The sequence below is a fragment of the Exophiala spinifera genome (assembly GCF_000836115.1).
Source record: "Exophiala spinifera strain CBS 89968 unplaced genomic scaffold supercont1.4, whole genome shotgun sequence".
In the NCBI taxonomy this organism is placed as follows: Eukaryota; Fungi; Ascomycota; class Eurotiomycetes; order Chaetothyriales; family Herpotrichiellaceae; genus Exophiala; species Exophiala spinifera.
In genome coordinates this window covers 2094109-2108208 of record NW_015622516.1, presented here as the reverse complement: position 1 = coordinate 2108208, position 14100 = coordinate 2094109, and the positions used below count along the sequence as shown (strand labels likewise).

The following is a 14100-nucleotide window of genomic DNA, read 5'->3' as shown; positions in this document are numbered from 1 at the left end:
CTTCTGTGGATTGGATGCTGGTAGGATGCATTGCACAAGATGACCGTCGCCTCGTTCTTCAAGGAGTTGTACTCTCTCGACACACTTGATACCCGCTTTACAACTTCCTCTTCGACTCCCCTGAAACCTGCGAATGGGACTGCCTTGACCAAGGCTTCAGCAGAAAAAGATGGAAAACCCAGCATACCTACAGATGTGTCTCCTCCGAAGTGGAGGACACCAGAATTCTACTTTTATGCTCTGGTGTTCTTGTTCTGCGTGCCGCAGATGTATTGGGCGGTAGTGGAAGTTTCCCAACGTAAGACACACAACACACACAGGCTTCATGTTGGCATACGTCTGGAAGAAGGAATCTGACGGTGGTGGCATAGCTGACTCGCCCAATTACTCCAAGTACGAACACTTGCTCTCCCAGGGGTGGCTGTTTGGCAGGAAAGTGGTAGGTAGATGCTCTCAACTGTCTCAACCATTCCACCAAGGCTCATGTAGGAATATAGGACAATTCAGATGGCCAATATTCTAGCTTTCGAGACAATATACCATACCTTGCCATTCTCGTTGTTGTCCATCCGTTGCTGCGGCGGGCGTACGAGAGGTTGTCAACTCCGTCAACACCCATCGGTAGCAACGACGCAAAGCAGACCTCAAGCGCTCACGTTGCAGAGCAGCGGCTCCGAAGACGTACCTCCTTCGACTTCTGGGCGGCATTGATTTACATTGCTGCTCTCAACGGGACCTCTATGCTCAAGGTTCTCCTGATCCTCCTGATCAATTACAGAATTGCAACGGCTCTTCCTCGTAGTGCTGTTCCCGTGACGACTTGGGTGTTCAACATTGGCATCCTCTTCGCGAACGAACTCACCCAAGGCTATCGCTACACTAGCATAGGCCATGCCCTAGCACCTTTGGTGCCTTCTGCTGTGGAATGGGGGAGGACACTCGATTCATATGGGGGACTCAACCCGCGATGGGAGGTTCTTTTCAAGATCACGATCCTGAGAATGATCTCCTTCAACTTTGACTATTACTGGTCCTTGGAGAGGTCTAGGGCTGGCAGTCCCATCGAGGTAAGCTATCCCTCTGCCTCTCGGGCAACTGCAGACAGTGAGGTCGCGAGCACTGACAATGTCAAGAAGAAACAACTCGACCCTGCAGCGTTGTCCGAGCGAGACCGAGTCGCGATGCCTGCTCCAGCTTGGGCATTTGCATCGTTCCGGACTTACGTTGCATACATCCTATATCCACCCTTATATCTTGCTGGGCCAATTCTGACATTCAACGACTACATCTCCCAATCCTCGTACCAAGCATCGTCGATCTCGACGAGGCGCACAACACTCTACGGCATCCGCTTCTTACTCACCTTGTTCTGTATGGAGTTTCTCCTTCACACCGCATACGTGGTTGCTATCTCCCAAGTCAAACCTGACTGGTCAACGTACACACCGTTCCAGCTAGCCATGCTGGCGTATTTCAATCTCCACATCATATGGTTGAAGCTGATGATCCCCTGGCGATTTTTCAGACTGTGGGCACTGATTGACAGCATCGATCCGCCGGAGAACATGGTCCGGTGCATGAGCGACAACTACTCTGCTCTCGGGTTCTGGCGGTCATGGCACCGAAGTTTCAACCGATGGACGGTTCGTTATGTCTACATTCCGCTCGGAGGTGGTCCTGGCGGTGGGTCAGGAGTGGCCAGAGGCTTACTCAACATGCTCGCTGTCTTTACTTTCGTGGCTCTGTGGCACGATATCAATCTACGTTTACTCATGTGGGGATGGCTCGTCACATTGTTTGTCCTGCCGGAAGTACTGGGGACGATGGCGTTTCCGAAATCAAAGTGGAAGAACAGGCCCACTGCTTACCGAGTTATTTGTGGCATAGGCGCCGTCGCGAATATCCTCCTCATGATGGCAGCGAATCTGGTAGGGTTTGCTGTCGGGCTGGACGGGTTGATGGGTCTCGTCCATGGAATCGCAGGGAGTTGGCAAGGGGCGATGTTCATGCTTGGTGCTTGCGGGGCGCTCTTTGTCGGTGTTCAAGTTATGTTTGAACATCGGGAGGAGGAGAAGAGAAACGGAATTCGTCTAAAGTATTGATTCCGACGAAGTGGCCAGGACGAAAGGGCACCAATGCCAACGCACCGATCAATGGGGTCTTCGAGACGCGACGCGCCGGAGCTTAAACAATTATTCAAGGGTTATATGTTTGGAAGAGTCAAATCCTTCCAACAATTCCTCGTGGCTACCCGTGTCACCTGATCCACCGCGGATAGATGGCGTAAGGGGATTTCACCAGACATGAGGCAGTTTACTTGGGCTCAGCCGTGAATCCTAGAGGCGACACCCTGACACTAAGGACCCCTGCATAGGGCGAGGTGTTCCCAGCGAACATGGCTTCTACGCGTGAATGACCTAGCTGACGGAGTAACCTGACGACTTCTCGAGAAAAATCCCTGTGTTGGCAGGGATTTCCCTCGACCTCAACGTCGATCACCCAGCGTGTGATTGGCCTTGGGGTTAGAGTTTTGCTCCTCGAAAAAAATGATTATTTTTTTTGGTGGCAGCACAAAGGACTTCTATGGTTGAATTGAATCAGGTCTAGATACTGTAACAATAAAAACCCCGTCGGGATCGGGCATGACAAAAGATTGATCTCGTATTCTGAGCATTTTGTCTCGTCTCCCTGGTCGCCTCTCCACCCGTCGATCTGAGATCCCCATGTCAGGCTGTTTCACGTGACGTATCGGTCGAGAAGTCACAGTGCAGGACTAGCCCAGTGTTTGCGAGGCCGTGACTGGTCCAACGTCTCTTTCTACGGGGTAGAGTATTTTGGGGGGAGCGGAGTTCGTAAGAAAGTGGTAAGCAAAAGCAGTCGTGCTTATGAATAGCGTTGGCTTGATGACTGGCCGCGTCGTTCTCCCGCAAAGCATAAATCGGAGGATAAAAGGGATGCACACTCCGGTTTGGCTTCAAAACGCCCGTTGATAGCGTGGGATTTGATCGTCAGGATTCACTGCTTCACCATCCTAAATTCCTCAGACGGCATGGCAGGCCCAGTAAGTGTGCTCTGTGTACGAACTCGTCCGGGCGCAGTAGACGGGATGGATGCATGGCTGGGAGGGAAACGGGCAATACCATACCAGTACAGATAATATCAGGTGCTGACGACGAGTTACAACTTAGGGAGGAGTCAAGGCGGATTCGGCTTCAGATCCAGATTCGAATCCCAACCTTCCACCAACTCTATGGGGCAAGAAAGGTGAATTCATCCGACCAGCGACTCAGTTTCGAAATTTCATCTCTCGAGCCCCTGGAGCTCAGTTCCCTCCGGAGGCCAACAGGTTCGTACGAAGACAATCCGCCTGATTGTACTGCGCAGAGGCGGCCCGGTCTGACTTTCACTCGGTGCCCAGGTACCATCTATACGTCTCGTACGCCTGTCCATGGGGTGAGTGGTTCTATGCCACCTCGATAGACATGATCAATCCTTCCAGATCTGATATCCGACGGAACTAACGGGTCCTGTTAGCTCACCGAACATTAATCGTCCGTAAACTCAAGGGTCTTGAGCCTCTGATCTCAGTCACAGCGGTGCACTGGCACATGTCGTTGACGGACAGTTGGCGATTCGTCACGCCGGACGAGACACTGCCCATGGACGACTGTACCCCGGACCCGTTGCACTCGGACATCAAGAGACTCAAAGAGCTGTACCTGCGCGCGAACCCGGATTACCAGGGCCGTTTTTCCGTGCCGGTGCTGTGGGACAAGAAGCTCGACACCATCGTCAGCAACGAGAGCAGCGAGATCATCCGCATGCTGTACACCGAGTTTGACGACCTCTTGCCAGATGATAAACGAGCCGTGGACTTGTACCCTGCGGAGCTGAGAGAGGCGATCGACGAGACCAACAGCTGGACGTACGACAATATCAATAACGGTGTTTAGTGAGTTCATTTCTGCAGACCTACCCACTGCTACCCACTACCCACTGCCTAGCATAGGGGGGGCGGGGAGAGATTGACCTTTGCGCAAGAGGCCATGCTGACCGGAGGGGGGAATCGTAGCAAATGTGGCATTGCCAAATCACAAGAAGCCTATCACGACGCCGTCGCCAACTTGTTCAACCACTTGGACAAGGTGGAATCGCACCTCGCGGACCAAGCTGCTGGGCCGTACTACTTCGGATCGAGCATCACAGAGGCGGACATCCGGCTGTACGTGACGATAATCCGATTCGACCCGGTGTACGTGTCGCTGTTCAAGACGAACAAGGGCATGATTCGGTATCAGTATCCCAACATTCACAGGTGGCTGCGGACGTTGTATTGGACTGTGCCCGCCTTCAAGGACACGACGAGCTTCGACCATATCAAGCCCCATTACTTCAAGAGTCTGACCCTCGTGAATCCGGCTGGTGTTGTCCCCGAAGGACCTGTGCCGCATGTCTTGCCGTTGGAGGCATGAAGCAAGCGCATGAAAAGCGTCGTTGAGATATGAGATAAAAATAAAAACAACCCCCTACACTCCTAGCCAAGTGCCGTCACGGAGTGCATCGATCAGTAGTAGGACTCGTATTCGTACGCTCTCTGAGCGGAAAGGATTCCCTTTCTGATGATCGTGGGGGAGTCTACATGCTCGTACTCGTACTACAATGTAGATCTTTTGTACCTGGAGAACACATCCGCCTTGAAACGCTGTGCGGATGGCAACTTCACTTGACGTCACTGGGTTCAAGAGGTGTCGACAGAATCAATGACACCAGATCAACACAGATATATATAATATACCTTGTGTATGAGTAATTTTCACACCCTCGATCCTCTTCTTGTCAAGTCGAGGCTGTAATTCGAGGTCAAAACTTTGCAACCACAAGAAAAACAGCGCAATAACAGGCAAAGTCTCTCGGCAACATCGTCTACGTCTTACAAGTGGCCTCTCGTCAGCGTCAAGAAACCCCCCAATTTCTACGAGTCCGACGACCATGACACCCTCGTCACTCCTCCGATTCTCACAGGGCTTCAAAGCCTCGCGATCAACTCGCCCCTCCGAAGTAAGGCTCAGAGCAAGCGCTCGGCCGCTATCCACAACCCCATGTCGTTTCGCCTCTGGACAAGATCCTGATCGTCATCCACACCCTCAGCGAGATGCACAACTGGACCGCCAAAAGATGGATCCTGAGCGGAACGAGTACGCCAAGTCAAGCACCGACGAGACCGCGGCGGAAAATGAAGATGCGGCTTTCAATCCAAACATCACCGACCCCGAAGAGGCGCGAAAGAAGGCCGGGGAAGGAAACCAGGTTAACCCCCTAGACTCGAGCCCCGCAAACCCCGATCTCAGCACGGGCACGGCAGAAGAGAAGGGAGGGTCCAAGAAGAAGATGTCGGAAGGGGGCGGTGGAAGAGCTGGAGGTGGCGACGCCGGTAAAGGGGAAGAGAGTGTGTAAGGTTCTGGACAGATGGGAAGGATGTCCACCGCAGGTTGTCTCAGACAGACGAGGCAGAGTAAGGAGAGTGAACTATCGTACATAGTGTTTCCCACCAGCATTCTCGTTGGCGTAAAACAGAGGGGGAAAATCATCAACATTAACATGTATCAACACGTCAGTTGTAAGCTACATGAGGAGATCCAAATGGGTATCACAGACCACGAAGAAGTTCCAAAACCCAAACTCCTCCGAAGTACGCACCTAGGTAACCAAGCTCACACACCTGGGGGGAGGGGGAGGGGGAGGATATCATTCATGCCTTCTTCCACTCTGTCTTGCCTAAACGGACGATGTCTTTTTGTTGCAGAATCCACACTTTGTCTTTGACCTCACCTTTCTCGACCTCGGCCGCGGCAGCAACGGTAGCTCTGGCAATCGTGTCGGCGTCTTGGGCCCAAGCATCTTTCAGCGAGTGATGTAGATGGCCCAACGCATTCGCAAAGGATCTCAGACTGTGCTCCAGGACGCCCCGGTTGTGGTCACGTTCACCGACGATGAGCCCGGGGCGGACGATGATGGTGTGTTCGAACTCGAGCGCCGTGACGACGTCTTCGATCTCGCCTTTCATCCTGGGGTACCCGAACATGGACGCGGCACTGGCTCCGGTGCTGCTGATGAGCACGTACGTCTTTGTGCCCGCCTCTTTGGCCGCTTTGGCGACTTGGAGGTTCATCTCGTGTTCAATTTTGTTCTGGTTCTCGAACCCGCCCACTGCGGCGCGAGTCGTTCCGAGCGCGTAGAAGACGGTGGAAGGGGGAGGAGAGAGTGCGGTGATGTGCTCGCCCCATTTCGCCGTGTCTTTCTCGAGTACCTCGTTGACCGGAACGGCGGGTTCGGATTCGGCTGCGGCTGGGACTGAGCGGCGAGCGATCGTGTTGACGCTGGAGTATTTCGAGGGACCGGTGCCGGTGCGAAGGATCGCGAGGATATGGGATCCCTAAAGGATCGATAAGGTGTTGGACGCCTACACTGGCTGGGGGGCAGCCATTCGCTTAACTTACAATGAGGCCGGTGCAGCCAACCACGAGAGCCGTGGCCATGGTTCCTTGCGTCGTTATAATTGCGATTGGAATGGAGTGGGCGACGTATCCGGGATACCTAGAAAGTATAATAGCTGTCTTATTTGTTCAGTTTCAGAGGGAACAAGAGACAGGGAGAGCCTCTATGCACCTATGTAGGTTGTCTCGCGTGCTACTGTCTGCCTGGTGGTTGTTATACGAGGCCCAAGCCTCTCCCCCTCCGGATGAGTGCGGACAAATTCTACCGTGCATCATGTTTTTCTACGCTGCACCCTCACTATCGGGAAGGTTCGAACCGACTGCCGAACACGAGGTGGTTCCAGAGGCTTGCTCCTCATTGCATCAGCCAGGATAGCGAGCGAGACCGTCAATCGATCAGGCCATCAAGCACACACACACAGCATGCAGCTTGATGACAACCTCGTATTTGACCTTGGCTGGCTCCCAGCATCCAAGCGAAGCGCTGGAAATACTGCTGACTTGGAGATATTCACACGACTTGCATCTGAAGGCCTGACTAAGGTATGGACTAACGCCTGCAAACCCCTGAGGCGTCCAATACGTCCTGGCGGCCGGTAGCCGAGTCAACAACAAATGACCATGCCAACTTCCACCACCAGGACTAGGCTACCACCAGTGACGATTCCTACTATCGCCATGTTCCTCGGGGCTCTCGTGGCCATCTACAGGAAGGCGTTTCTCAGCCTTCTTTCTGGAACTGCGCTCCGGCCCTGTTCTTCCTCGGCTGCCCACTGGTTTGTCCAGGAACTTGCACAGCGGTTTCCCAGGCCTGTCGTACTTCACATATCAGATACGCTCTGCCTTTATCGTTCAGCCTGTTCTCCAACGTGCGGGACTAGTGCTCTGCCCATTGTTTGCCATTCTTCTTCAATCCTCCTGGTCCTCTGGCCATCATTGAGATGCTAAGCACCACTGTCCGATACAACCAATACATCCGAGAAGCCTCCCAGCGGCTCCATATCCAGAAGACCCAGACCCCGATATTCATCTTCTGCTACTTCATTCGGGCTACGGTCCCATGCATCCATGTCCCTTCGCCTCTTTCAATAAGGTGGTCGCTTACGGTTAGAAGTCCAACAGCTCATCGGCGAACAGCACGAAGCGCCATGTCCATTATGCCGTCACATGAGATGTGTGTAGGCTGCTCGACAAGTTGGCCGGTGGGGCGTCTTCATGAAATAGGTAAATCGACAGACTTGGGTCAGTCATGGTCGTCGCCAAGGCTCAGCGAAGATGGATAAGTCCCCGTCAGTGAAGATAGCGCAGTATCCAGGAAAGAATTCAATACTTCGATAGCGAGAAAGAAAAAGAATAAAATATCAGCGTGAGATTCGAACCCCAGAATCATCACACATCACACATCAGGAAAGAGACATGCCTAAATTCGTTATAGGCGACAAAAACTCTAACCTGGAGGCCAACTACACGCTCTTGTAGCTGACGTCCAGGCCGAGGGAAAATCCCCAGCCGAAGAAGGGATTTTTTCTCGAGGTATCGGCAGGTTACCTCCCGCATAGGTACTCTTCGAGAGAGGCCATTATAGCTCGGAACTGCTAGAGTCGGGGGACTCTAGAGTCAGGGGTCGTCTCAAGGATTCACGACGAGAGCCGCAGGTGATAATGGGAACCACACTGGTGACACCCCTCACGCCTCGACTAGCTTCCCGGTGGCAGGTCGAGACCCGGGTAGTATGATTGTTGTGAAGACTTCACAGTTCACAATATATGATACCTAGGAATAGATTTAGAGGGATCCGCACTAGTCCCTGAACCGAGGCTTAATCTGGTCTAGTTCAGCCTGACGGCGATCTTCCCGACACCAGCCTCAGCCTTGTCGGATAGGGGTCACGTGCTTGAGCACGCAATCGACGCTTTCCACTTTTTTTCTCGATGGCGGCATCATCCAAGCGACCTGCCGGTCCAGAACCTAGCAAAATGCTGTGGCTGCCGGGCGAAGTCGCCCGTACGGGCGCCGTGGGTTTGAAATTATTTCTTAGAAGGGAGAATGAATTCCTCCTCCTCTCTCCTCTTCTTTTCCTATCTTCCAGGAAGTCGCAGTTAGGCCCTTCCGTTGAACGTTGGCTTCGTCGAGGATATTCCGCGTCCTGAAGTCGAAATGGCCTCTTCTCACAGCCAGTCCTTCGGCCAGTCGCCGCCGCTTGCCTCGGTCGCAGGCCCTACCTACCTGACTGCCCAGACTCTTGTCCAGCAAGTTGCCTATACTCTCTCGGACAAGATCTTCTCCTACTCCCCCGAGACCTTCGACCTCGATGTTGCCGCACGCGCGTGGGCCGAGGCGCAGGAGACGAACGCAAATGGATATCGCACAGCGGTCCAGTCCATGCAGATACGCAACGGGGCAGGATCAATCGCCCTCGGTTACATGTTCTCCAAAGACTTCGATCTGAAGAAGAGACACATCCCACAGGGCTTGATTGCTCCGTCATCCGCCTTGACCTTTCTAAGACCTGTCCTGGATCAGCTCTCCCTCCTTTACTCTGTGAGCAACCCATTTGTCGCCCACATCGCAGCCTTGGATTATGAGGGCGACAACGACGGTGGCTTGGTGTCGGACTATGCCACAGCTCTGTCAACAGCAGAAGATCTGGGTTTTGGGTTGGTGGCCTCGCAATCCGCTCACGAGGCGCAACACATGTCGCTCCTCGCGACCCTCTTGGCACAAGACATTCCGACTCTCCATGTGTACGACGGTCAGAGAGTCGGCCGAGAGACCACACGAGTCATCGACATCCTCGACAAGTCTGGTCTCGCGGCTGCATATCGCGCGGTTCTGAGCGCCGTACCAGAAGAGGACCGAAAGCACATGAGCCCTGAAGGCAGAGCCCTGAAGACCCTCAAGGCGCTGAATGAAGAGCTCGGTACGGATTACAAGGCATTCGAATACTCCGGCCACGAACAACCAGAAGTGGTTCTTGTTACCTTTGGCTCAGTCGAGTCGTCTTTGGCATCTCAGGCAGCCGCTACTTTGGCCCAATCCGGTAGCAGGGTTGGCGCCATCAATGTCAGGCTCTACCGACCTTTCGCCGAAGACAAGTTCCTGAAGCTATTGCCTAGCAGCGTCAGAGTCGTGGGCGTCCTTGGACAAGTTGCAGATGCTCAGGCTGTCCAAGAGGCTGGCTCGCGTTCACAGCTTTTCGAAGATGTTTTGGCGTCCGTCTCCTACGGGAGTTCCGTTCATAATGCGCCCGAGGTCCGTGAGGTGAAGTATGCTCGTGCTGAGCGTTGGACACCTTCCTCTATTTCGGCTACTTTCCAGAGGCTGCTTGGCAAATCCCCCGACGATCAAGGTCTGACCACGTTCCTCGACGAATCAGTACAGCAGTACACTTTCTGGAACGTCGATGGTGCACCATCCACAGCTGCGGCCTCTTTCCTGGCACAAGCTCTTGCTAAGGATTCGGCTCAAAATGTCACTATCAACACCACTCATGACAACCTCTTGCAGGGTGGATCGCACAGGATTGACATCCGCAAAGGGTCGATGACTGTCGATGCCGCGTACCCTGTCGCTGCGGCGAACACTATTGTGGTTTCTGATGCTAAGCTCCTTGAGAAGCTCGACGTCCTGAAGTCTGTTCAAGGTGGCGGCAATGTTATTGTGCTTCTCCCAGGCGTCAAGGACGAAGACGTCGAGAAGAAACTTCCAATATCTTTTAAGAAGTCTGTCGCCGAGGATGCCATCAACTTGTACCTTATCAATACCGCAAACACTGGCCTCGACGCCGAAAACGCCGAACTTGAGACTCTGACAGTTCAAACCGCATTCCTTCGCGTGGCTCTTGGCAAGTCGGAAGAGATTGGTCTTCAGAAGCTTGCCTCAATCACCGGTGATGCAAAGAGTCTCCAGCAAGTTGCCACCGACCTGGACCACACTCTTCGCAAGATCGAAGTGCCAAAAGAATGGACTGAACTTGAGGTTGAGAGCAAGGAAAACCTTCCTACGGACATCCAGTCAAACAGTTTCGCACCGTACGACAAGACTGAAGAAGAGCCTCCCTCTGTTCTTCGCAGCTGGCAGAAAGCAGCCAAGGGTCTCTTGTTCAAGGAAGCATACCAGACCGCCAACACCTTGCGCCCGGAGCTGCCTACAAAGACATTTACTGTACATGTCAAGGAGAATCGCCGTCTTACTCCTGTCACGTACGAGCGAAACATTTTCCACATCGAGTTCGACCTCGGCACTTCAGGCCTTAAGTACGACATTGGAGAAGCACTCGGTGTTCACGCAGAAAACGATCACGACCAAGTCATGGAGTTCATCCAGTGGTATGGTCTCAACGCCGAAGACGTCGTCGAAGTCGCGTCCCGAGATGACCCATCGATCTTTGAGAACAGGACCATCTACCAGGCTCTGATGCAGAATGTCGACATCTTCGGTCGTCCACCCAAGAAGTTCTACGAAGCACTTGCTGAATTTGCGGACGATGAGAATGAGAAGAAGAACCTGCTCACTCTTGCGGGGCCGGAAGGTTTCAAGGAATTCCAACGTCGCGCTGAAGTCGACACCGTGACATTTGCCGATGTACTCCTTGAGTTCCCGTCAGCACATCCATCGTTCCACGACATTGTGCGCATCGTCCAGCCGATGAAGCGTCGTGAATACTCGATTGCGTCGTGCCAGGCCGTCACGCCCACGTCCGTCGCACTCATGATCGTCGTAGTCAACTGGGTCGACCCCAAGGGTCGGGACCGCTTTGGCCAGGCTACCAAGTACTTGAGCAATCTCAAGGTCGGCTCTCCGGTGACCGTCAGCGTCAAGCCATCCGTGATGAAGCTGCCTCCGAAGTCGACGCAACCTATTATCATGGCTGGTCTGGGTACAGGTCTTGCTCCATTCAGAGCTTTCGTGCAACACCGCGCCATGGAGAAGGCACAGGGCAAAGAGATCGGGTCCGTCTTGCTGTACATGGGATCCCGCCACCAACGCGAGGAGTACTGCTATGGTGAGGAGTGGGAGGCATACCAGGCTGCCGGGGTGATCACGCTACTTGGACGGGCGTTCTCTCGTGACCAGCCTCAGAAGATCTATATCCAGGATAGGATGCGGGAGACATTGGACGACATCACTCAAGCTTACATCAAGGAGGAAGGTGCTTTCTACCTCTGCGGTCCGACCTGGCCTGTTCCTGATGTGACAAATGTTCTGGAGGAGGCCATCACGAAGAATGCAAAGGCGGCTGGTGCGAAGAAGGTTGATTCTGCCAGGGAGATTATGAAGTTGAAGGACGAAGGTAGATATGTTCTTGAAGTCTATTAGGCGACTTCTGTTTGTATAGAATAGCGTTGCTACTGTGTACATGAAAAGAATATGTTTCCATCTGCTCTTTCTTTTCACCTTGTAATGCGAGCTTGGTCTATTCCCACGTGACCGTCCTTGAAGCCCGCCTTTCTCCAATCAATTAAGGCTCTTGACAAGTCTTGAGCTTCTTCATATCAAACCTTCTCAGATCTCGTGTTCATCAGATGTTACACAACAGACCGAGTCTCCGCACGGCAAAATGCCGCGATCCTTCCAGGCTGTCACGCAATTACGAAGAGGCTGATTCTTGCATTCCTAGGTACCAAAGGTCAGTCTCCAGCTGGTACTGGGTACAAATAGCTAGTGTGTTCCTAGCTCTGCCGAAGACGAGTCCAAGGCCCCCAGAATGCAACGCTGGGATGATGTCGCTGCACCGCACTCCATCCCACACTTGGTCAAGATCTTCCCGCATGAAGAAGGTAACGGACCGTCACACCAATGGCGAGCTCCGTTGGCACGAGAGCGATCGCAACAAGGTCCCAGGCAAGCATCAGCAAGCTTCTCTTAGCTGCATGAAACGCCCCTCCGCACCCTTGCTCCCGCCGTAACGTACCTGGCGCTATATGACGCAGTAATGCGAATTGGTTCACACAGTGCGTTGCTCGTTAACGTGGTACGGGCCAGTGATGCCGGGTAAGCTGCGTGCAGATGGTCATAAAAACCAGGCAGAATTGAAATGGGCACCTCTTTTGACTTCCTCGAAGCTGGTCAGTTCTTTTCTGCCCCAAAACTAATCCATCTCAAGGCTTTGGGTGGCATTTAGAAACGACATCAATGCATGTTTCCAGCGTCCTCGTCACGGCCGTAGCAGCCTTTGCCGGCTTCACTGCTGCTCAAGTTGGACCTTTGGGTGAGAATGGTCGGCCGACAAACTACACGGCGTACAATTTCACACAGCTGATCGACCACTTCCCTCACTCGGCGCGATACAAGCCCAACGACAATGGCACGTTCACGCAGAGGTACTTCTTCGACCCGACTTACTACAAGCCCGGCGGTCCGGTGTTTCTGTACATCGGAGGCGAGACCAGTGGCGAGTCCCGGTTCAGCAACCTCCAGACCGGCATCGTCCAGATCCTCATGAGCGCGACCAACGGGCTCGGCGTGATTCTCGAGAACAGATACTACGGGGAGAGCTGGCCGTTTGAGAACTCGACCACCGACAACTTGCGGTACCTGACGAACGAGCAAACCATCGCCGACAACGCGTACTTTGCCCAGCACGCCACCTTCCCCAACGTGCCCGGCGGAGACAACCTCACTGCACCGGGGACCCCGTGGATCCTCTACGGCGGCAGCCTCGCCGGGGCCGAAACCGCGTTTTCTGTCGTCCAGTACGGCGACATTCTGTGGGGTGGCATCGCGGCCTCGGGCGTCGTGCATGCCGTGCACGGGTATCCCGAATGGTACAATCCCATCCAGGAGAACGGGCCTCAGGACTGCATCACCAGGATCAACAAGATCATCGACAAGATTGACCATTTGATCCTGACCAACAACACCGAAGCCATTCAAAAGGTGAAAGAGATCTTCGGCTTAGGTGCTCTGAGTAGCCTGGGAGACTTTGCCATGACGGTAAGTTGAACAGGTCCTAGTCCTCGTTTTCGCCTTTTCTTTTGCTTTGGGTGGTTTCGACCCGTGGGGAAATACCCCTAACCGCCCCTTACAAGAAGAATTTTCATCGTGAAATCACTTGTGTGTGTGTGTGTGTGTGTGTGACGTACGATCAAAGCTGACAGATTTTGTGAATGGTCCCGCACATATAGATCGCATTCCCCATTGGCGGTCCGATGAACTACCCTACCTACACATGGCAGGAGCTCAACTGGTACCCTGCGTACGATAACCCGGACTTTTTCGACTTTTGCAACAACATCACCGACCTGAACGCACCCGCGAACATCACCGCGGTCGACACCCAGTTGTCGAACTACACCAACGGATCCGCGTGGACTGGACTCGGCGCGTACGCAAACTACGTCAAGGAGGTGATCCTCCCTACGTGCCCCAGTGCAGACTTGATCGGTACAACTACCGCGGGATGTTTCTCTACTCAGAATGGTAAGTCTGTGAGACATTTCATTTTTTTCGTTTTTATCGCAATGATTGCCAGGTGTTTCATCATGTGTACACCCCTCTCTCTCTTTCTCTTTCTGTCTGTCTGTCTGTCTGTCTGTCTGTCTGTCTGTCTGTCTGTCTGTCTGTCTGTCTGTCTGTCTGTCTGTCTGTCTGTCTGTCTGTCTGT

The 14100-nt window shown here is 53.4% G+C and overlaps 6 protein-coding genes across 6 annotated transcripts in view; 5 read left to right on the top strand and 1 right to left on the bottom strand.

Annotated features, from left to right (window-relative positions):
* Positions 1-39: 39 nt before the first annotated feature.
* On the top strand, positions 40-2102 carry PV08_05963 (uncharacterized protein; the record flags this gene model as incomplete). The annotated part of the gene is made up of 3 exons (XM_016380302.1): positions 40-298; positions 372-439; positions 498-2102. 3 exons carry the CDS (start codon positions 40-42, stop codon positions 2100-2102), a joined length of 1932 nt encoding a protein of 643 aa, XP_016236129.1.
* Positions 2103-3049: 947 nt separating this feature from the next.
* PV08_05962 (uncharacterized protein) lies at positions 3050-4472 on the top strand (the record flags this gene model as incomplete). The annotated part of the gene is made up of 5 exons (XM_016380301.1): positions 3050-3061; positions 3189-3346; positions 3419-3453; positions 3535-3952; positions 4073-4472. The coding sequence occupies 5 exons, from the start codon at positions 3050-3052 to the stop codon at positions 4470-4472; spliced, it is 1023 nt and encodes a 340-aa protein (XP_016236128.1).
* A 517-nt stretch (positions 4473-4989) lies between these two features.
* On the top strand, positions 4990-5454 carry PV08_05961 (uncharacterized protein; the record flags this gene model as incomplete). The annotated part of the gene is made up of 1 exon (XM_016380300.1): positions 4990-5454. One exon carries the CDS (start codon positions 4990-4992, stop codon positions 5452-5454), a length of 465 nt encoding a protein of 154 aa, XP_016236127.1.
* A 295-nt stretch (positions 5455-5749) lies between these two features.
* On the bottom strand, positions 5750-6536 carry PV08_05960 (uncharacterized protein; the record flags this gene model as incomplete). The annotated part of the gene is made up of 2 exons (XM_016380299.1): positions 5750-6433; positions 6498-6536. The coding sequence occupies 2 exons, from the start codon at positions 6534-6536 to the stop codon at positions 5750-5752; spliced, it is 723 nt and encodes a 240-aa protein (XP_016236126.1).
* Positions 6537-8651: 2115 nt separating this feature from the next.
* PV08_05959 (uncharacterized protein) lies at positions 8652-11813 on the top strand (the record flags this gene model as incomplete). Its single annotated transcript, XM_016380298.1, has 1 exon — positions 8652-11813. One exon carries the CDS (start codon positions 8652-8654, stop codon positions 11811-11813), a length of 3162 nt encoding a protein of 1053 aa, XP_016236125.1.
* Positions 11814-12629: 816 nt separating this feature from the next.
* Positions 12630-14100, top strand: part of PV08_05958 (uncharacterized protein) — a gene marked incomplete at both ends in the record, with an annotated part of 2268 nt that continues 797 nt past the window's right edge. Inside the window, 2 exons of the mRNA XM_016380297.1 lie at positions 12630-13430; positions 13622-13916. Of these exons, the coding sequence (XP_016236124.1) occupies positions 12630-13430; positions 13622-13916 (1096 nt within the window). The remainder of the gene's footprint in view (positions 13431-13621; positions 13917-14100) is intronic.